This window comes from Phaethon lepturus, unplaced genomic scaffold (assembly GCF_000687285.1).
Source record: "Phaethon lepturus isolate BGI_N335 unplaced genomic scaffold, ASM68728v1 scaffold12383, whole genome shotgun sequence".
Classification (NCBI taxonomy): domain Eukaryota; kingdom Metazoa; phylum Chordata; class Aves; order Phaethontiformes; family Phaethontidae; genus Phaethon; species Phaethon lepturus.
In genome coordinates this window covers 33,072-56,777 of record NW_010527012.1, presented here as the reverse complement: position 1 = coordinate 56,777, position 23,706 = coordinate 33,072, and the positions used below count along the sequence as shown (strand labels likewise).

At 39.0% G+C, this 23,706-nt stretch overlaps 1 protein-coding gene across 1 annotated transcript in view; it reads left to right on the top strand.

Annotated features, from left to right (window-relative positions):
- The first annotated feature begins 1,108 nt into the window (after positions 1-1,108).
- Positions 1,109-23,706, top strand: part of LOC104617834 (multiple C2 and transmembrane domain-containing protein 1-like) — a 28,376-nt gene continuing 5,778 nt past the window's right edge. The window contains exons 1-3 of the mRNA XM_010283258.1: positions 1,109-1,248; positions 6,112-6,298; positions 11,295-11,388. Coding sequence (XP_010281560.1) covers positions 1,109-1,248; positions 6,112-6,298; positions 11,295-11,388 — 421 coding nt within the window. The remainder of the gene's footprint in view (positions 1,249-6,111; positions 6,299-11,294; positions 11,389-23,706) is intronic.

Sequence of the window (23,706 nt, the reverse complement as noted above, 5' to 3'; positions counted from 1 at the left end):
TCAGCATTTCTGATTGTTGTCAAAGAGAGTTAGATGTAAATAGTGCATCTCAAAATTTGGCCTTCAGGTATTCCACACCTTATTTTATTACTATCTCTGCACATTTTAACATCTTCTATTAATGCAGAGGTGCTTCTGTTCTGCTAGAAAGCCAAAAAAGGTTCAGTTTTGGCTCACGAATCTTCAGTAACTTTCTCTTACCAGATATTTTGTTATTTACAACTCTTACGGACAGTTGTTATTACCACATCCTGTTGCAAAATTGATAGTATTCCACAGTGCGTTCTGAAATGCAGAATGCTGCACACAAGCTGGGTTATGTTTATGGACCCTTCCTCTGACCCTTTGTCTCCTGCATATGGAAAGGTACTCCACTCCGAGAAGTACGAGTGGCAAAAAGGAGGGGAGAAAGGAAAGTGGACTGTCTGCCTAGATGTGAGGAGCATGACAGTAAGTGTAAGAAGTGGTTAGGGGTGTCATGGGGGGGTTGTGAGGATTTCTGGAAGGCACAGATTGGAGCTGGGTGAAAGCTCTTGCAGAGTTGCTTGGACCTACTACTGTGGGGAGGACCGTGTAGGAAGAGATAAAGTTCACCAAAGCAATAGACTGGTTTAGCAGAGGCAAGTTTTAATTCTGCCGCAAAGAAATTGCACAGGTGACAGCGCTGGCTGTGCATGTCTGTGGTGTGTGGCTGTGCCACGGGGGCAACGTAAGAAGTAATCACATCATAAGACCTCTGCAAGTACTTTTTTCTGTCTGTGCAATTTCAAAAGAAAACCTGTAGTTTGACTGTGAAGAGCTGTGCTCAGGAAAACGTTAATCGGTCATTTCAAAATCCATCAACAAGATTTTGTGGCACGGACCGTATTTCTTCCAGCAAGCCATAAACACTGGCCCGTATTCAGGTCTTGCTCAGTGACCAGTGAGATTGTGCTGTGTTTCCTGTAGCTCTCGTATTTAAGACTGACTTACCCCAGACTGCAAGGCTCTTTTCCGCTTGCCATGTGTTGCTGCCTGGCACCTGGCAGCATGGTTTCCCGGGTCCTGCGGAGCTCTGCAGCAAGGCAGTGCCTCCCAGCTCACAGGGATGCTCTCCAGCTTCCCGGGGATGCTCTCCAGCTTCGCCGGCTCACCACCGCTCACCCCAGTCGGTGTCCTACTTAGCCGAGATACAGTCTCCAGCTCCTTTGGGAGCTTTCCTGCTTTTTCAGCCTATCGCCTCTACCTGCCACCTACCACAAGCGTCATGTGGGGTCTGTCATTTTGTTTTGTGCTCATTATCTTCACAGTCAAAAATGCCGTGCTCTGCTTGTGCTAAGAACTTCACGTTACTGCAGTCCCATCTTTCTGAGCTGTCTCATTTTCTGTCGGTGCTTTGCAGAATTTCCCCTCTCCGTTTGTTTCTTGGTTTTACTAGAACATTTTACTCTGCTCATAAAGGATACGGAGTCTCACAGATTGTAGCAGTTCATGCCTTGCTGCTTCTGATGTGTGTCCAGCTCAGTTCTAATTGCAGAATCGCACAGTTTCCTCTCCTCGGCATCCTTTGGAGCAGCGTAGACCTGGATCACAGTGGAGTTAAAAGGCTGTCTTCCTGAACAAGTCATGATGATAATTAAGTTGCCTGGGTTGTAGCCAAGTGGTGCTTTTCTGTCCCTATCACTTAGGATTGTGCCAATTCCTCTTTTATGCTTTATTTTGTCATGTGAGAAAATGATCTCGCTATCTGCTGTCTCTCCCTTGCCTGGCCACCTGGCTTTTAAGAGGCCTTCTATGTCATGTCGCTACCTTTGTAATTCATTCATTAGCAAGGATATTTCACCAGGGTGCCAACGCGGTCTTACATTCCAGGTTCTGTTAGAACTAGAGAGGGGAGGTGATTTTTACCTCTTAGACATGCTGATGATAAAATACTACATATAGTTCTGGCTTCCACACTTTAAAAAGGGTGCAGGAGAATTTCACTGGATCAGAAAAGTTACAAAAAGTCATTTGAGGGCTGTAGGAGATGTGTTCCAAGGAAATGTGTAGGGAGCTGAAGGTGTTTAGCATATCAAAAGGAAGATCAAGAAGAGATATTATTATGGTATATCAGTAGCTTCACAAGAAGAAAATACGGGGCACGAAAGGTTTTTTCAACTGAGTAAAGAAAGGCATAAAAAGAACCAAAGGCCGGATATATTCAAATTAAAAATAAATTAGAAATGTATTTCTAACAGTTTGGGTGATTAACACACTGAACACAGTTTCAGAGAAGTGGTGGATTCCCCTTGAATCTTCAAATCTTCCTCCATGGGAGCTGTACCCTGTTTCTGCAGTGACTTTTCTGTGATACTTTGGCACATAAGCTTGAGGCACTTGCGTGGTTTCTCTCGCCTCTGATCTCTCAAGGCCCGAAAATCCAGATGCACCCGCTGCTTGATAACGTTCACGTGCAGAGCTGATCTGGGGGGACGTGTCTCCATGCCTCTTCCTCAAGGGTCACCTAGTGCCCCTGCCCACCCCTTCTGATGCTGACGTGGGTGTGCACAGAAGGGACCACACGGTGTGGAGCGGCGGAGTAATGCAAAATACTCAAACTGCCCTAAAAACTGAAATTCCCTGAATTTTCCAGCCATTTGTAGCCAGGCTTGAAAATCTGTCTAAGGAGTTAATGGCTATTTTTGCCAGAATTCTTCAGGATGACCTCTTCACAAGTGGAGAACGTTTTCTTTCAGCAGCGGCATGTAAATAGTAATTCCATTAGAAACTGAATTGTCCCAAATTACTATTATCTCCTGCTTTCAATGTGACAGCCGCCGGTCTTACGCAACTTACGGTCTTCTCAAAATGGCAGTAATTTTTCATGGTCTTCAATTTGAGAATGCAAGACAAAAATTTCTACTACCACGATGCTCGCTCTGCATCACTTTCTGGTAACGTTCAAGTTCACCTTCATCCTCAAAGCATCTTTGTTCTCCATGGAAGCAGTTGTAGGTGACAAATGTCTTTTAAGAGAACATCTTAACTGATGTAAAAGTCAGCGTTGCTAAAGCTTTAAAGCTTGGAATACTTGTATATACTCTCAGTAAAATGTAAAAGGGCATTGTCAACTTGAACTTTCCAAAGCTATTTATCTTTAAAAGTATTTTGTTAACTTCAGTGCTTGTAAGGAAATCTAATCCAAAACAGAGTTTTGTGGGTTTCCTACTGATGTCTGTAAAGGTTATTCTAGGATATGGTTAGTGCTTAGGTAATGCTGTAATGAAACCAGGCTTCCTTCACTGTTTTGGTCCCATGCAAAGATCTTCTGACGTAGATCTAACAAAAACTGGTTTAATTTTTTGTGGGAAAATTTGGTGTGAGAGCAAGCAAACTTCATTTTTCTTTTTCATGAAAAATTCAACTGCTAATGGAACAAAATTGCAGTTTTCTTATAGTGTCTGTCAATTGGAAAGTCTCATCTTTTGACTGAAGTGCATGTGCTGCTGATGCACTCACTGGATGCTGCATGCCCCAAGAGCCTCAGCACCTTCAAGTTAGACACGAGCGAGCTGCATCTCCTGCAGAGGAGGGGACCTGGCGCAGAAGGAGAAATGTGCTTTCACCCGGCGGTGTATGCACGGAGACGCTCTTAACCTAGATTTCCATAAAGCGCAATGGTGACACTCCTTAATCGAATAACCCTCGTTTTTTATCAAATTATCTGAGGGCCCTTCAGAGGGTATTCTTCCTGTAAAATGGTTAAGGCTTTCACTGGAAAAAGCTTCCAGATCACTCCCCCCGCTTTGTATAATTTTAGGAAATAAAAAGCTGGCGACAGGCTGTTCGTGGAGATCTATCAAGCAGACAATAGAGACATATTTCTCAAGTAATCTGGTAATTTCTCAGGTAATACATGTGGTGCTATTGGGAATATTTTATAGCTGTAGGAAAGGTGCATGGGTAAGATCAAACTGTCAGTTGTTTCTTTCAGCCTAGATAAAAAACAGTGTGGACACCTATGTTGCAAAAGTGATGTAACTTCAGGAATTGGAGAACTTGGAGTTTGTAGGTCTGATGAAACCTTGTAATTTTACAGTCAATGCATTTTTTTGATGCATGTAGGGATTTTTTTGTTCCAGTGGAGGTAGCTTTTGTTGCCTGTTTTTGAGTCAGAGGTGGATTATTTCTGCATTACTTGTATCATAATGACTTTCTGATTCTTTTACTGACTTTAAGAGAGCTTAAACTGGTTCCTTCAATGATTATTGGTTAAAGTCGCAGTATTGTTGCAGAGACTTATTTTTGAGGGGTATCTGTTCCGAAATAAACTATGAAAGAATATTTAACATCGGGGCGTCTTAACCTACTCCAGCTTTGAATCCTTGATAACAATATTTTTTACTTTAAGGAGGGCTTCACATGCCGTACTGCAGCCTAAAGAAAAATTTAACAGCCTGTGTACATGTTTAAAACTTCTATTGACCATCAGCCTGCACTGACAGCAACAGCTTTAGTCTTTTCCTTACTGTTTTTAATTTAATTTCTCACTCCTTATCTTCCAAAGAGTTCAAAACAAAAGGTAAACATTAAGCTCAGAATGCTGTGTCAGTTAGAAATTTTTTTCATTGTGAAATAATTGAACCTTTTTACTGTATCAGCTTTACAGTAGTTTAATTTTGACAGCTGCACAACAGACAGTAAATGTTTAAGAAAAAAATTAAAAAGAAATTTTCCTGTAGCAAATCTAATCTGCCTGTGATAGCACAGCACCCATTTTATGAGGCTGCATTTATTCTCGTAATTGGCTATTTCCTGTCCTTAAATGCCTATTTATTCATGTCTGCCACCTTTTCCTCAATTTATTGGCCCTGCGGTCACCACATTATCTTTCTCTTCAAAATCAATTGACATTTTATGAAAAGAGTTTGCTAGATGTTTAGTTTAGTGAGGGTGGCATATAGAACATGTGCTTGTCACATTAAATAATTGCTGTTAAAAGTAGAGTATTCAGTGGCTTAACTATATATAGAGAATATTAATTTATTTCAATATTGTTATTGTTTTTATTTAGAGTAATGAATTGGCAAAACATTACTGGGGGATGTTAGAAGTAGAAGTATCCGAAATAGTGCTTTTTCACAGAAATTCCTGTGCAGTGGAAGCTGGCATACATTTGACACAGGCATTGAATTTCTAGGCATGCTCAGAGTAGCAGTCTAGGAAACTTGGAACTTGTGAATTATACAAATTCAAATATTAAAACTTCTAAGCTCTGCAAAGACTAATTACTAACCTTAATGTATTCTTGTTTCGATTAAAAGGTTATGGTCAGCTCTTTCTTAGCAGTGATACTGTTTTTTCTTCCATGTTCTGCCTTTTATTTTTAAAGATGCTGCAGTGCTGTTTCTGCTGGCTGGCACGTATGGAGCTGTTCTTCATTAGTTCAGCGTAGGGTACCGCCGGGGTTATTCAGAAAGGGATCAAGCAGGGTGGATTGGCTTCAGCCACTCTGCGCAGTTGCAAGCAGTCCCTGCTCATTACAACGTGAGACATCTTATTATATAAGGGGTTGTGGCATCAAATTTTATCCTGGATGCCTGCATGAAGCTTTGACCCTGAGCCATGCAAGCTTACTGCAGGAGAGCTGAGCCTTTTGGGTGGTGCTCAGGTCATGTTTTGTTATGCTCAGTCATAGAAACTCCATCACAATTAAGTCCACACAGATTTTTATTTTTTTTTAAGAGGGAATTTTTACAGTTGTTAGATGAATGGTATCAAAAATGCTAAGCAAAACTTACATTTTGTGTTTATACAAGAGGCATCATAAAAAAATACAATTTGCATCTGAAGCTGGATTTTTAAAATTCTCTTTGACTGTGTTCAAGTACGGCATATTAGCTAACCTTGAATCTAGTGTCTGTACATTCTTTTTAATATGTATTGTGCCTATAAATAACAGGTTGTAGCTTTAAAAAAAAAAGTCAAGCAGGCAGCATGGGTTGAAGCTGAAGAGAAATCTTTCCAGAAGCTGCAAAGGAATTTCTACTAATTTGGGGTTTTTTTTTGTCCGGCTGTATGCAAGTGAGAAAATGTGCTCTTGCTTGATGTGAAGAAAACCACATGTTGATGGAGAAAATGTTTTTCTAGGTGCCAGGTTGACCTGTCGACCCTGAGTAAAGAACAAACCCACAAGCTGGAGATGCCGCTGGAGGAGGGAGAGGGATGCCTGGTGCTGCTGGTCACTCTCACAGCCTCAGCTGCAGTCACTATCTCTGACCTCTCCGTCAACTCCTTGGAGGACCAGAAGGAGCGAGAGGAGATTCTGAAGAGATATGTATGGAGCTCTTCTCTTTTGCCTTTTGTTTGCAAAATGTTTGCTTATATAAATAACGGGGCCGGGGGGAAATCTAAATATATCCCTTATATCCTTAGCACACTCAGGCAATGACAGTCATTTAAACTAGTTACTAATATTGCCATGGCTGGTACAGGTATTATCAAGAAGGCTACAAGTCCTCTTTACAGAATAAGGTATTTTTTACATAGTAATTCAGCTATTTGATACTATCATGTGACATAAAGACATTTGCTTTACTGCTTTTCAGTTAAACTGACTTCTACTGCATTTTTACCAAGCACAAAATAACTAAAGGGACACTCAGTGCCTGTACAGTTTCTAATGAGTGTTTATGCTAAATGATTTGAGATGCCAATAGTTTTCAGCTTTTTTCTGAACCTCTACTAATGGGCAAGAAAACTTATTTTTTTGTCTGCACATTGGAGGCTGAAGCAGTGTTTTGTATCATCAAAACAATTGTTTTCAACTGTATTTCCATTTCAGAATATTCTGAAGCAAATTATTTTCATTTCCCAGCATCCTCACAGAACACAGAATCTGTGTAGTTTTATCAAAGCAACAGAGAGGGGAGCTCTTACTCCAGCATTTGCTAATACTTAAATCACTAAAAGTAACTGTCTCACTACACACAGAGAAAGGAGGAAAAAAAAAAAACTATTTCCACTTAAAATTACAAAGCTTTTATTGTACAATGCTGCCAGGTGTTTAGAAAGGCTTCTCTAGACACTCAGCCATTAAACCAAGCTCTGACTAACAAAGAGACGCTTAATTTTTTTTTTTAGATTTTAAAATATTCCTATTCCATGACTGACATCCTTTCAATAACTGAATTTAATAAAGATGTACCTTATCAGGCTGTGCAGATAACATGAAGTGCTAGTACTAATGCTGTACAATATTCTTCAAACAGATTAGCAGGATGTGCGCTTCAGCAAATTTATTCTGGCTATCTCCACTGAATCAGCTGTCTGCTAATGCTTGTACAACTCATACACCAATAGTGTTATCATAAACACAGTTTAATAGAGGTGACTTAGTGAGGCTAAACATAATATTCCTAAACCAACTGAGAGCTAAGGTATTGTGCACCATCTTTGAAAAATAATTACAATTAAGAGAGTTACTGCACATTTTGGAATCCACCAAGACAGTCTGTGGTTGTCAGAACAGATCTTTATAAACATAATACATTTCTGATGGATACATTTTTGAGGTGACATACTTCTTGTCACCAAGTGCAACAATACTGTATTTCTGTGGATTATTGTGTGTGGTGATATGGCAGCCAAGTGATACTGATGGTTTTGATAATTTAGTAGCAGTATAGAAACATGTTACGACTGTGTGTTACTACTTGGTTTTCCTAAATTCTCAATTTTTTGTCTCCAGTGTAGAGCATAATTATGTGGTATAAGTTTGATCTATTTATTCACATTTCTTACGTATTCCTGGATATGTGTCTCTTCTTACATTTACATTACTGTATGCATTTGAAATATTTTATTTTTATATTTTTGGAACATGTTCATATTGCAGAGATGTGAGTTTCTCATTATGTGTTTTTGAAAAGTGTAGCATTGATATACCTTTTTGATGAATTTTACTGTTTTTATTAAAATGACCAATGGACAGCAGAAGAAAGAAATGACAAGGATTAACAAAATTGAAATATTTTGTTTTCACTGATGTTTGTTTTGTCTTAGGTATTCATATCTCTTCTTCAGAACTGATACAAAGAAAGTGTGTGCAATTAGCAAGGCGTACTGTTCCCCACTGAGTGACAGTATTTTGGGGTTTATTTTTCACCCTTTTAAAAAATCTAGCTTCATTTGAGAAATGTATTTTGCACCCTTTCTGCAGCCAAAAACAGTTAATGAGCTGACCTTGCCATCAGATCAAATACCCTTGGAAAATGACTCTATTACTGTCATTTAACCATTTGTAGCTGAACATCAGAGCCTTACAAATTAAACAGGCATTACTGTTTGAACCATTATTTTACCACAATTGTCTGAAAAGATTAATTCCTTTTGGGGTGAGGAGGGGGGCGCATTAATGGGTACAGACCAAGAGAGATTGCATGACCTTTTCAGAACGGGTGTGCTGAACCCGCGGTCCCCCTTGTCACAGTTTAAAAACCAGAGGAGCTAGTTTAGAGAAGAAGTTGTTAGCATTCCATTTTTATTATGACATTTCACAGTCATCCGATTTAATGTCCCTTGACCAGATTGTCCACCGTGAGACGATGGGCTTGAAATGTTATTTAGAGCATTGATAAAAGGTGAGCAGTTCTAAGATGACAGCGAGTCATAAGGCTGGTGGTGTGACATTAATTTTCTCCATAACAGAGATGGAATAAGACGTCATGGTGACAAGCTGTCAATCAGTACTGGCCCCTCAGTGTATCTCGATGCTATAGGATGGGGTATTGCTTCTCCCATAATAGAGCTGAACTGAGATGCTCTCCCTGACAGCTGCTGCAGCCATACAGAAAATATATTATACAGCCTTTCATTAAAAAAATAAAGAGGACTCATCTCCAGAGCATTTCAATCTTTTCCCATCTATTGAGGGCTGAAAAGATTCACAGCAAATCACGGATTCCTCTGCTATGGAAATTTCAGGCTTCAGAAACTGTGTGGGTTTTGAGGCCTTCAACAATAATCATAAATAAGAAGACAGAATATCATCTGATAAATCATTACTTAAAGTTATGTTTTTAAAGTAATGTACTAAAGTCATTTGCTTCTCCCAGAGTCTCTGCTGTGGCATTGTATACATTTTCATCAGTCTCTGCAGTCACGATGTGCAGCAAATGAATTTAAGCCAGCTGACTTGCTGGACCTAAAAGTTCAAAAATAATTATTCTGCGGGATTCTAACAAAGGTAGCAAAGTGACATACAGCACTGTGCCTTTTTGCAGAATGAGCTTACCAGGATGAAATTTGGAGAAAGGGGCTGTACAGCATTGCAGGAAGGGAGCAGTCACTTGCCTTGCTCTGTGTTTGGTTTTTGCTTTGTTTTCTTTCTGCACCTTGGTGGTTTTTTTTTGGTTATTGGGAAACTTGGGTAAAAGGTGGAAACATTTTTGTAAACCCTTTCCCTTTCGTCATGGTATTAAAGCAGAATTATCAGTTGTGGTACCAGTTCTGATAAGAAGCTTCCAAACCTTAATTGTAATAAAAGAGGAATGGTGCCAACATGCTTTTGAATTATAACAGTGCTATCTGTAACACCATCTCTGCCATCTTCAGCTTCTAAGCGTATAAGCAGGGAGTTGAGTGTGTGCTGATTAAAGTTGACCATCAGTATTTTTAAGCTGTATTTCTGATTATTAACATATTAAAAATGATAAAAAATTATTACCCATTATGTATGTATGTAGCATGTGGGGTACTACAGTTAACTGGATTCCTCAGTTTGACCAAGGTCAAACCTTCACTGTAAACAGTAAATGGTCAGCTGGGGCTTGTGAAATTAATGTCAGAGTGTGATTTAACTGTTAGAATCATCTTATTAATAAAAAGACAGGGATGCGTATTTTGTGTCTAACATTTTAATAAGTGGGTTATCTATGCATAAACATACTGTAGTTTTTGCAAACTGACATTTAATATTTCATTTAACCAGCACCTGTGGTTTTCAGATCAGTGATGTTATTTATTCTGGTTTTCCATAACAGTCGATTTTGCCTTCATAATAAATTAAAGAATTGTTGACTTAGTGTTTTACCTGATCTTTGCACTTTCTAGAAATCTGGACATTATGATAAGCAGTGGAAAAGGTTTCACCTGCACTACATTAAAATTTTAGAAAAGGCCACAGACATTAAATGCATTAGTCCAGATTTTTAAATGAAGGTATATTCTAGTATTTATGAACAAGACTTGTAAAAACAACCAAAAATTAGTCCATATATATGTATGATTTAAAATGGAATTGAAAATCTATTTTTAATCTCCTCTTTTGGAGTTCCCCCCTCCATGTTGTTTAAAAACTGAATTACAATGACAGGTTTGTTATTAATTGGTTGCATATTCAAAGTTACATTCGATGTTCTATCATTTGAAATTCTGCAACTTTTAAATTACATTTGAAGTCAGAGGTTGAGAGTTTCAGCATATCACACCTAACTGTTATAATACTCCCAGCTTGTTACTTTTAGTTATTTCAAAAAAGAGCAGCAACAGAACACACTTTCCAGGCAGCTTTCTAAAATTATGTTGGGTGAATAAATGCAAGTGTTAATCTACTCTTTAACCTTTTTTTTCTCTTTTTAATATGTGTAGATATTGTAGAAATTTATGTTTTAAAAAAATAATGTTTTATAGTAAGAGCTTTCTGCCATAGAATTGGAACCATTTTTAATTCACTTTTTTTTTTTTTTTGGCATGTGATTATTATGAAAATTGTTGAGTTGCTATAATGCTCTTTTGATTGGTTTTGATCATGTTATTTGGAAGATATATGCAAGATTATTTATATGCATATGTGCTATATGTAAGCTTACATAAAATGGTCAACTACAACAAAACAAATATTGGCCCTAGGTCACTGTTCAAAATGTTATTGGAGCCATCAAAGGGTAAGTGTGAACATAGACCTCACAAAAGTATTCAGGGAGAGGAAGTGTTTTATTTTGTGTATTAATTTTATTAATACACTGCTATAATTTAAAATTTTGATGGGCAGGTGTTCATGTACTATTAGGGGATTAATTCAGTAGAATTAGTGTTCTATTTAATAATTCATATTCTACATTTTCCTTTGCATTTTTCATAGGTATGTTAAAGTTGCAAAATGCTGAAAGAAACACTGACAACTGTACATTCTTCAGAAAGTAATATTTAAAAGTATGAGTAAGTTAGACAGAATTACACTAACATATTTGGGCTAGGGAGGAGACTATTAATATTGCTTTTGGTTTGTCTTTTTTGCAATCCATAACTGTTTTTCTTTTTATTCTTTTTAGAGTCCAATGACGATGTTCCGTAACATGAAAGATGTGGGATTTCTTCAGGTGAAGGTCATCAGGGCAGAAGCATTGATGGCAGCTGATGTCACAGGCAAGGATTCATTTAGTTTCTGTGACAGTAAATATATGTCAGGTATTTGAAAAAAAGGGCCTTTTTAGAAGTTAAACAAAAATGTTTAAAACATAAATTTATCTAAAGATTATTTTCTATTTGCACAGTCTCACCTTCTGCTCATTAAGGAAGAAAATCTGCAGACAAACAAACAAAAGTTTTGTAAAGCAAGGCAGCAAGACATTTGAATGCTAGCAGAGTCCTATGTAGTTATTTCTTGGAAGGGTGAAATAAATGTTCTTCTACATCAGAGGTCCTGTAAAAAATACATAGAAAAGGCTTGTTTTTCTAGTAGATAAAAATACACCAAATTATCCAAATTAAAGCTCAGTTTCAGAGGACAAGGCAAATGAAAGGTGCTAGACTGAGATGCTACGTTAAAGTTGTTATCAAAAGAACTGCTTGATATCTGACAGATGTTTAGCAAGGCTGCTGTTGGTTTCAGATACCAAATAAATGCATTTTCCCGTAACTACTGTTTATCCGTTTAAGAAGGGAAATAAGAAATTTTTTTTATTTTCTATTTTATGTGGTATAAGTTGAATGGATAATTTAACCTTTTGCTTTTCAAAATAAAGAAGAAGTATTTCAGCTATACTGCCCATATTTCTCCAGAAATGTCCCAAGTTATCTTCTGTAAGTACAATCGCCTTCACACTGCACAAGTTGAATGGAGCAAAATGAGCTGCTTCTGTGTCAGAAATTAGCCATCTCTGCTTTTTTTTAAAAAAAAAGAGACACCAAAAAAGGAAAGTATACCAATCTACCTGGTTTAGCTCGATTTGGACATCAATGTTCTGTTACGGGAGCAGATACAGATACGTAGCAACATATTAACTTTTTAATAGTTTTTCTGTAAATTAGCATGAGTACCAGTATTTTTTTTCCCTCAGACAAGGTAACAGAGCAAACATTTTATTGCTGAAACTGATCATCCAGTTGTGGCATGCAACATAACAGATTCTGTTTTCAGGGAGATTGAAGAAATGCTTCTAAGGATTCTTCACTCTGCTTTGACCTTATAATCCAATGTGGTCTGAACAGAGAGAGAGAGATTAAGTTATTCAGGAGCAAATGGGATAATTCAGTCCCTGACCTCGTTCAGTCTTCGTCTTTTCCAGATCAACATGTCATTTGCACTCGTTGTACAAATTTTTTGGAAATACATTTGATTCATTTAAAGATGTACAGAGCTACCAAAAATTCTCAGACATTGCATTTAGAACGATGATCAGGAAGATGGGGAAGAACACTCAATACCTTCCTGTGTCCTGTGTGTTTTGTTCATTAGTAAGAAGAAACATTTATATGGCAGATATGTTTTATAAGATGGCTGTGCATTCCAGAAATCATTGTATATTTTGGACAAAAATACCTAATATTTTGAAAAAAGGATAAAGGGGTTTATTAACTACTGTAGTAATTCACAACTGTTTTTTCTAACTTGTGGACATGTACGGATCATTCATTTCAGATTGAACTTTGAGTAGTAATATTTAGAAATAAAGTAGTTCTTTGGTGATTGTCAATAAGTATCTTTGCAAAAATTATGTAAAACTTGGCCCTCCACCTTTATTCAAATGAGCAGTGCTTATTAGTCAGTGTGGAGAGCACTGTCATCAGTGGTATAACTTACACGACTAATGATTGCTCGTGTGAGTAAAAGCTAAGGACTAGTTTGCTCTTCTTACCATATCTTTTTTTTCAGGGTTAATCTTTTGCCTTCCCCTGAGTCTGAAAAGTAGCTGAAACACCTGTATAGTACCTGTGTGGTTTGCTCTGCTTCCTGTCTGCTGAACATATCCCATTTCCCTTTCAGGAATCTTTTCATGTGAAGTAATATATCAAAATTTATTAGTTTGGGCTGAATGGATTTAAAAAATCCTTAATATTCCATCATTAAGCATAAGCATAGACGGAAAAAGATTTCTGTAATCTTTTAAGTAGTCATCAATCTTACCACAGTTGCAATGATTTTTTTTTCCCTTTCAAAATGTGAAATTTTTCTTTTGTTACCATACATTCATTGAGCAGCATTGTAATACTGTATTAATTCTGTGTGAATAAAGAGCAATTGAGACTCCTGTTGAATGAATGACTAAAAAGCACAAATTACTTTTTAATGAAACCCTCAATTCTTTCCCCTTCAACAGAAAGCCTATAGCCATGTTCAGCTGAATGCTACTACAGTAGGTCACTCCAGTTAAGCCCCTAATAAACTCTTGATAGTCGAGGCCAGTTTTTTCTTTAGTCTCAATAGCCCAGTGTTGGACAGTGCACCGCACATCATTAAGGTTAGTACAGAGTTTTTTTAAAAAGAGAGAGAGGGAGAGTAAGGGTGGTGGTTCATGCCTTGGTTTACAAGATGCTAGGGTGGGCTGAAATTTTGGTGAAGTTGTGAGCGGAAGAGCAAGTGGGCACTACGAGTTTGAAAATGGGGTGCTTGCTTGAATGTGCCCTAACTGGGTTTGTAAAATACCCCAGAAAAGAACAAAGTGAGACTTCTCCTCACTCAGCCTGCTTGCAAGCAATTCCAGGAAAAGGAGGATGGCCGAGGGGTTGAGAGATTCCCCACCAGTGCTTGAAAGCTCACCTTGATTTCAGGGAGAGCTGAATAATAGTCCATCTTCCAGGACTGAGGCCTTCGAGAGAACTCCCGGCCCTACAAGGATGTTTCCCCCAGAAAAACAGTGTCTTTCCATGGTCAAAACACAGTTTTAGGGCTTCCAAAAATGCGAAGTTACATTCTTTGGAAATTGTGGTCACAGCAAACACTCCTTCCTGGAAAACAAGTCTTTTTTTAATTTTTTTTTTTTTTTTAACTATAATCTAACAAATGGGAAGACATTGAATGTGGTCTTTAGTTTTTCCTTTTCTTCCGGAGAAGAAAGTTTCATTTAAATCTACTCTTGTATTCAGTACAAGGCTCTTTTCTCGCTAAATCCTCAGCTAAAAGAAGTTACATTTTTCCCATTTCCCCACATCTTTGCTCAGTTGTGGTTCCTCTGGAAGACAGGCAGACCTTCTTGGGCGCTCGGCTGCCTGCGGAGCTCTGGCGTAGCAGCGTGTGCGCCCACAGTGACATCCTTTTGCCTGAAGAGACGTTCTGGTGGTGCAGGAAAACCTAAGGCGTAATGGACTCATCGTGTCAGGTCACCTCTGAAGTTAATGTGTATTCTGGTGACCTAACCCGTATGAGTCTTGGAAAGCAGTAGACCCTTCACCATGATGTAGTGCCGGTTAAGGCGGTAGTCGGGTAAGCGTATTCCTTCTGCCGCAAAGTTAGGTGTAGGTGGGTCGTGGTGGGAGACTGCCGGCTTCGTGGGCAGCGCTTGCGTCTCCTTTACACATTCCTTCTCTTCCTTGTACCACGGAATAAATTTCAAAACCTTTGCCTTATTACTGATGAGAAGCAAGCAGGGTGGGAAAACATGTGCCAGAGGTTTGACCAACTTCGGCGAAAGTCCTGTTATTTTAAGGAATAATAGTTAGCGGCTCGGATTCATTAGCAGAGCAAAATCCAAGCTCCATGTGACGGTCTGCCTGGAAAACAGTTTGTTTTGCTGTCTTTGGGCTTTAATTAATCCCCTGCCCCCACCCCGCTTGCTGTGTCACAGACCGGCGATCAGACGCTTTCAGATGGTCCAGCCCATGACTTTGACCTTCTGCGCGGTCCGGCGTTCCCTGGGGAACCGTTCAGCTCATGAGGTCTGATTTCACACTTCCAGGATGCCTCGGCGCTCTTAACAATGACAGGGAGACAAAGCCCTTTAGAGCGGGCCGCATGGGGACTTGTTTAAATTGGAAACTAGAGAGGAGTCAAGGAACAAGGTTACAGGCTACAGAATAGTGCTTTTAATAAAGAGCTCACAGCTCTGGTTCAGCTCAAAGAGGGCTACCTCTGTACAATTAATTGAGACATTTATCTGGAGCATCTTAGGCCTCTACTTTCTCACAGAATTATGTGATAAATATCAGCTAAGAGGCAAATGAGATGTGCATGAAATGAATTTTTAACACTTTGATTACTGTGTCTCCAGTCTTCATTAGAAGTAAATTTATTTGTATTTCTGACTTCATTATTAATCAATTGTCTGCGGGTTTTTTGGGTACTGAGATTTCAGAACCTGGTATATCAGACAGATTTTACTAAAGAGCTCAGTGATACTTAGGTTTACACCCAAAAGCTTTTCAGGCTTCTTCTCCTCTGAAGAGCAGAAACTAAGCATAGAAAATGAGGCAGATTTTTTTTTTTCTTTTTCAATTTTGTCTGGAATTCAGCCTCTCTTCTAAGAAAATTCCACGTTAAAATTTTGACTAAAGTACTTGAAAGTAGGATGAAGATACCAAGATGGCTAAACGTGCAGAATGTAAATGACTTTTCTAAAATCTGTTCTACTAAAATGTCCTAGTACCACATGTGCAAAAATAGTCTTTGAAGTTGTTCTTCAAATGCTAGGAAATGTCAGAGTGATGTACACAAACATTAAATTCGCAAAGGTATGGAAGCCCATGCATGTAAAATTGAAGGAATAAATTCAGAGGCCCTTTGGAAATACAGTTCCAAAAGTAATTTGCTTTGTCAATTAGTGCAACCAGGTTTCAATATGCACTTGAATTATCTTCACAAAGTACAGAAATCTACTAGATGGGCAGTATTCTATGGTAGATAAAATCTCACCTGGTCCTATCTGGGTAGGTTAGCTGAGGATGTCAGTCCAATATCTTGTACTGCAAAACTACTTTTTTTTAAAGAAAGTAGCAGGTTTAGGATACTAATGGCAAAATTAGGATTTAAAATACATTTTTGGTTAACCGTAGCATTTAGAATTAAATATACAGTGAAAGGATGATTTGTGATTTCCTCCCCTCCCCGCCCCCCAGTAAATATTCTGTGGAAATTAGTTTAACGTGGTTGTGGCACTTCACTGAACCGCCTGGTAGGATCTCCCACGCATTCATGGTATCAGTCCGCTGCAACGTGTTTGCAGCAGCACTGCTGAAGAGGAATTATCATTTCCATTTTGAAGATGGAAAACTAAGAAAGGTTAACTGACTCAGCTAAGGCTGACAGAGCAAGTCCTTGTCAAAGCTGGCATTTGGCTGGAGTCCTGTACTTAATCCATTAGATAAGGCAGCTTCGCACGCTATTGAGCCGTTCCTCCTCGCGGCCAAAGGTCAGGCTGACTGCTCTGTTGCAAGCAGCTGGCTGGCAGGGAGCTTGGAACAACATTAGTGACATTAGCGTCTGCATGAGTGGCACTGCCCCCCAGAGTCATGAACTGGCTGTCTTGTCTTCCCAAAACATAAAGGCCTTTTTTTGGCTGTGGGGACTTAGATCTCTAATGGACAGGCATGGCCAGCGGTAGGGGAGAACCATAATAGCCTATGAAATATTCAAACAATATTTCAGCTTTCATAAGCATGTCAAACTCGATTGAACTTTGCGAAGTTGTGGTTTGTGAACTTGACTTTTAAAAGTAGAAATGGAATTGAAATCTCCTGTTAAATTTTTAAACTATCCAAAACATTTTCAGTAGTCTTTGTGATGCTAATTCAGTTTGGATAATGTAATTTTATCGATAAAAAAAATTATGTAATACTTAGTTCACAATAAAGTTAGTGATCTGCCTAAAATCATGGTCTAGCCAATGCTGTCGTTTACTTTCTGTCAGTTTATGGAACTTTACAGACTGATCAGTGGTGGGCAAATGTTAAATGCCGATCTATATTTAGCCTGCCACATGGTTCCTTTTGTTGAGAAAACTGTTGAAGAGACTAAATTAGGAAATTACTTGTGTCTGTGGCCATATACTGAAGCAACGCGTGCTTTCTGTAGCCATGTTAGAAGTATCTCCACAGGGCTCTTGGGCAGCTAGCCCCATGCTATCTGATGTGCCTTTCAAATTAATCATTACGAAGGGGACTAAGTTTTTCAGGGGACAGGTAGGTCTGCTATACGCTTCTTGGGTTGCATCTACTCTGAAAAGCGGTAACATCAATGGTGGTTCCCTTGTTCCCTCCCTTTCCCTTCCCTTCCAATGGCAAGAGCGCGTGGCATCTCTGATTAAGAAAGAAAGAGTCATTCTACATCAACTGATGGTCTTTCTGATTTTTAATTTTCTTTCCTACAAGCTGGATTTTCAAACACTGAAAACAGAAAAGCACAATGTTTATGACTCTGCACAGGTGTTTTTTTCCTGCCTAAAACAGAGAATCATCTTACTGCATAAAATATGGATGTTTCCATATGTTTTTTTATTAAAGTCTGCCTTCTTACAATATTAACCTAATAATATGTGGATGACATGCAGTTTTCTAGAGACAAGCACACGTGTTTAATAGAGTTTTATAGTAAAAGAGCATCACAGTTTAACTTCTACAAAACATGGCAAGAAAGAAATATAAATTTAAGCTTTGATAACTTTTCACTGAGAAAAACGCCTATTTGTGTACAAGCGGAGCTAGAAAGTGAGTGCAAAAGTGCAATTATGTTGAATTGAAGTTTCTGTTCAGAAGAATTGCTGTACTCCAAAATGAATTTTTCCTGGGAAAACAATGTACCAAAAATCTTTATTGGACAGCTTCCCCCTCAGGGACCATTGAAGGACATACCTGTTTGACTTGCCCAGAACTATGAATTATACTGTATTGCAGTTTGACAGCTCTAATACTCAGGTTAAATTCATATTTATACAAACAAAACATACTTGCATCCGAATTGGTCACATGTCATTCAGTCTCTTCAGAAAAAGCAGTACTTTCTGAGTTGCATTTGAGATGAAGCCCAGTTTTGTTGTTTTAGGTGCCCACTAGACTTGGCATTCTGGACAGAGTCCAGCTCAACTCCAGCCTGGAAGGTGGGCTGCAGTGGCATGTACCTGAGACCGGTGCGTCAGGCCTAGGACATCCGTTCACAAGGGTTCACAAGCCACCTAACATCTTTGGTGCTTGCTCGTGAGTTGCAGCATAGTGAGACATCTGATCTACGAATGTCGAAGTCCTGTGTTCTTTGAACTGATGAAAAGGGCCTTTCCCAAACTTTTCCAAGTGAAAAACACAGAAAACCTGTTAGGTGATGTGCTGCTGTAGCTGCTTGGCAAGAAAATTCAGAAGCTACAATTGTGTGGAGGTTGAGGTTTTGTTGTTTTGGTTTTCTGTATATTTTGAGAAGCAGTTAAAAATTTTCACTATTTATGTCTCTCTTTCTGTCATGAAAAGATGTATTTTATATACTTGCAGGAGGAAAGAGTTGTTCTAGTGGACAGCCTTCTGAGCTCCAGATAATGAATCTGAGCTCCTAACTTACTTTATCTCTGTTGTGAAGGATGTCCTGGGCTGTTGGGGACTTTGAGTTTTGAAGCAAATAACAAGTAAGATCTCTCTAGTTCCTGGTTAGCCTCTCTTGCAGCTTAATTGCTGTTTTAGACTTGAGCTGGTTTGGGCTGATGGGTGTACAGTTCATCTGGGGGCATGCGGTCGTTCTGAGAAGTAAGGTGACAAGACTAACGTTTTAATTAATGTGTGTGTAGTGTGCAACGTGAGGGGGACAGTGCTGATTGAAGTAAAATACTTCACTTAGATCTCAGTAATCTCAGTTAGTGGTCTGGTCTCACCGACTGTCTAAAGATTAAATGCAATACAGCATAGCACCAACAAGGATACCTGTCAAGCTAGACACAATGGGCAGCATGATGGATAAAATAGGAAGCTTCAAAAGATAATTAGTTCTTCAGTTTTTTTCAGTGGGAGCTTACATTACAAAGTAGAATTCCTTCTAGAGGACGTTCTCAGGTAGTCCAGGTCTGTAAGGGGTAAAGGGGAAAAAAAGGTGAGGGAGATCCGTCAAAAGAGAAACGGCTTTCCCTTCCAGATTATTATGCATATTATGTGAATTAGCACTTTATTTCTGTCTTTTCAGGAGCCCTTAGGACTGTACAAGTAGAGTCCAAAAAGCATGAGGCGTTACAGCAACAGAATAGACTAATGAGATTTGGTTTACTTCTTACTGAGGTTTACTGCAGGCCTGATTTCAGTCAGTGGGAGGGTGTACCTCACTGGTTTTACTACCTCCTTGTCTCATTAATTCCTTCGAACAGTGCTAGGTGTAATAGTGATTAGTCCCACTGACATCATGGGATTACTCAACATATAAGCATTGGTTTTAGTGGTGCTGGGAGCATCCTTTTAAAGTGCCTTAAGCAGGTGATGGTCATCTTACCCTTTCACAGCACTGAGCACACATTTAGGGCTGTATTCAGAAGAAGTTTGTGGATGTCATAGAATCACAGAATCATTAAGGTTGGGAAAGACCTTTAAGATCATCAAGTCCAACCATGAACCCAACACCCCCATGCCAACTAAACCATGTCCTGAAGTGCCATGTCTACACGTCTCTTGAACACCTCCAGTGATGGTGACTCCATGTCCTGGTCAATAAAGTACCTCTAGAGTCACTGGAGCACTAGCTGGAGACCTACAAAAGGCACGGAGTAGGGAGCTAACTGGAAGATTCTCAGAAGGCACAGAGATTTGGGTAGGAATTCTTGACATATGACAGGTGATAATATGGTGATACATGACAGTCATGATTTAGTTTGTAGTGAAAGGCGTACTTGTGGTGACAACATAATTTAGAATGATGTAATTGAGCTTAGGCAGCACAAGTCTAGTCAGAGGTTTTTAAGTGTACTTTTAGAACTGCTAGATGGACAGCACATTCTTTTCTGAACATGTGTGATACTTTTTATAAAAATGAGGAAACCATTTATCTCTCTCGTTTGAAATGTCATTACCTAGGCAGAAGTTGTCTGAGGCTGCCTTGATTACAGTATGTGTTGTTCTTAAGGTACAGCTTTTGAATAATGTAGCAATTAATATATACTGCAAGTTCCTGGATTTTGTTGGTCTCTTAGAGACCAAGGAGGCCTAAGGATGCCATCTTTTAATATTGTCATGGTTTAACCCCAGCCAGCAACTAAGCTTCCCCCAACTGCTTGCTCACTGCCACCACGGTGGGACGGGGGAGAGAAATCAGAACAGTAAAAGTGAGAAAACTCGTGGTTGAGATAAAGACAGTGTAACAGGTAAAGCAAAAACCGCGCATACAAGCAGAGCAAAACCAGGAATCCATTCCCCGCTCCCCGCGGGCAGGCAGGGGCTCGGCCGTCTCCAGGGAAGCACCATCACACGTAATGGTGACTTGGGAAGACAAATGCTATGACATTCAACATCCCCCCAGTTTATATACTGAGCAGGACGTTGTATGGTGTGGCCAGTGTGGGTCAGCTGTCCTGGCTGCGTCACCTCCCAGCTTCTCGCTGGAGGGCATCGGAAGCTGAAAAGTCCCTGACTAGTGTAAGCACTACTCAGCAACAACTAAAAAATCCGTGTGTTATCAACATTATTCTCATAGCAAATCCAAAACACAGCACTATACCAGCTACCAGGAGGAAAATTGACTCTATCCCAGCAGAAACCAGGACAAATATTTTAGTACTCTCTTAAGGCTTTCATTGGGAATGATCCCATTATTTTGAACACTCTTGCGATGCAGCAGGTTGCCATGGCTGTCAGTGAGAGTTAAGATTGCAGTTATTCTTTCTAATGATGAGAACTTGAAAGATGACAGATGGATATGAGTTTCACCAAGCACTTGTACATTGCTCTGGCTTTGTCTTTCTGGATCATGTTCACTTATTTGGGTTGGTATCCAAATAACGTTTGCACATACCATATGTTTAGCACATCAGCGAGGAGTGTTGCTTTTCACATACTGAGCTTGGTTATGAGTGTTTTAGCATACGGAAGAGGTGCCCACAGGTGATGGTGAAGGGCTTTGCATACGGGAACTTTGTAGCCTCCTCATGCAGTAAAAACAGTACTCCTTATTAGAGATGTTCATAGCCAGGAAACTTCTACTTGTTAGCCATGGTATTTGGGCCTTCCCTTGGACCATTTCACAATATTTCCTTTTGTCAAATTTGTTCTCAAACTGTTCTCAAGTTACAGTGGGGTGGAAGACATGTATGGCTGTGGGAGGGCGATTCTTTTATTTCTAAAAACCATTTGTCTTTGGTTTGATTGAGGACCTCCATGATTAATGTTGCATATTATTTAGCTTTCTTAAGTGGATATGAAATCCATATAAATCTATAAGGAGAGTCATTGAAAAAGTGCATGTCAACAGATGCAGAAAATAAATGAATGTAGTAAATGCTTTCTGTCTGTTTACAGAAGGTGGTCTTTTGACACTGCAGTGCATTTTGCAGTGTCTGTCTGCAATTAATAAGCACAAATCACATTGTACCATCATATGCAAATATGATTGATGATACTTTAAAAAAGGAGATAAAGTAATATCACCTAGTTCACCTGCTATGTCACTTCTGCCTTGTTATTTTAATTATTTTCTGGGCGTTTCTTTTTCCAATACTGAAACCTAAAGAACTGAAATAAATATGAATTGCTTAAGTTTCCTACCACCTTTTACGTTTATGAAGTAGGAAGACATTGAGATGTGTGATATATCCATCTCTGACGCCAAATGAATTAATCATTTTTCAAGTTTAATGGGGAAGATTCAGCGGTATAGTGTTTTCTTGACAAGGTAAACATCAACTCTAGCTGTAATTCACAATGTGTTTAAAACAATTATTCTATATCATTAAAGTTAATAATATGCACATTAACCTCTGATGTAGTCTGAATCAATACTGCAGTTTGGGAGATGTGACCCCTGGACAGCTTTGTCTAAATATTGATTTCATTGTCATTTGTATAAGGTATGAAACAAATTACATGCCTCCCTAATATCATTAATGTAGCCCCATTGAGCTACTGAATTTATGGCTTCTTATAATGCATGACAAAGCATTACGGAATTATTGAAGACATTGTGAAATACAATTCCTTAGTGTGCTAGATTTGATTGTGGAAGGCCAATGCCAACACTCAATAACTTTCAAACACTTTGCTGTTCAGAGAAAACCCAGAGAGAAGAAGAAACCACTCTGTAGTGTACAACTCAGTTGTTAATTTCCAGCCAACAAAGTTCCCTTGGGTTCCAGGAGCAGTAATTTATTCTACAGCTTTCTATTTGTATATTTGTAGCCTTACACGAATATAATGCATATGCTTGTATTCTCTGCCAAAGGCAAAGGTGGTTCTCTTCAATTAGTGTAGGAATTCAAAATAGGTAGGAGGGATAGCATTTCTCTGTCTTGGCCAGCATTTATAGTAGTTGTCATTAGTGTCATAATTTAAAATGTGAGTTAAATAATTTACTCCATGCTGTGATTTCTTCCCTTTATTGCCTCTTTATTGCAACTGTCTTCTCACCATGCCCCTCATGTTTTTGTTACTGCTCCTTCCATCATAGCTGTTCCTCAGATCTTCCACGCAAGACCTTCCAGGAAATTTCAGGGAGGTACTAATATTCCCTTCTTTTGCTTCTTTCCTCTTCAGAGAGCTCCCTTTTTTTACACAACCAAGCTGTTCTTAAGCATGAGGTTCAGGTGTCTACTTTCTTTCTTCTCCTTTCCAAATACAAACCTTGGCCTCATGGATATCTGAGAAGCAGCCTAGTATATACTAAGTTTCATGTCTTGCCCCTAAACTTTCAGTTGGGATGGTTTTTCTTGCTCTTTGCTTGGTGTCTAAGCACTGCCCACCTGCCGTCATTGGCTATAAGCTGCTTATTTCACATTCGAGGGAATGCGCAAACACACTCTCCCTATTCTTTCTCTTTAGATCTCTTTAGATTAAAAAAAAAATGCACTTCCATATCCAGTCTAGGATACTGCTGCCATTATCTACATATTACATTCTCAAGGAACATCTTCATACTTTCTCCTGTGGTGACTTTCATGCTGAGGGACCTTCTTTTAAATATATGCAAAGCTACTTCATTGTGCTTTAATGTGTACAAAAATCTCAACTGTGTTTGAGCTTCTGCTGTGCTGAAACTGCGGCCCATCATTCCAGCTGATACCGACTCACTGTTTAATTGTACTTGGCCATTTTCTCTGGTGTTAGACTTTTATCTGAGACTGTCTTTAACGCTTTTTGATTTTGGGAAGAGGATTTGTACAGCGTGAAACATGTAGGGCATAGTAATCTTTGGATAAGTGTCATAGGTGCTATGTTATTACCAATAATGTGGAATAATACATTTCATACATATCAAAATGTTCTAATTATGTTATCAGTACAGCCAGTGTAGGATTGGCACCTTTACAGTAAAGTTCTCTTAACTGTGTCAGAAGGGCGCTTGACAGTCTATATGGATACTTCTTT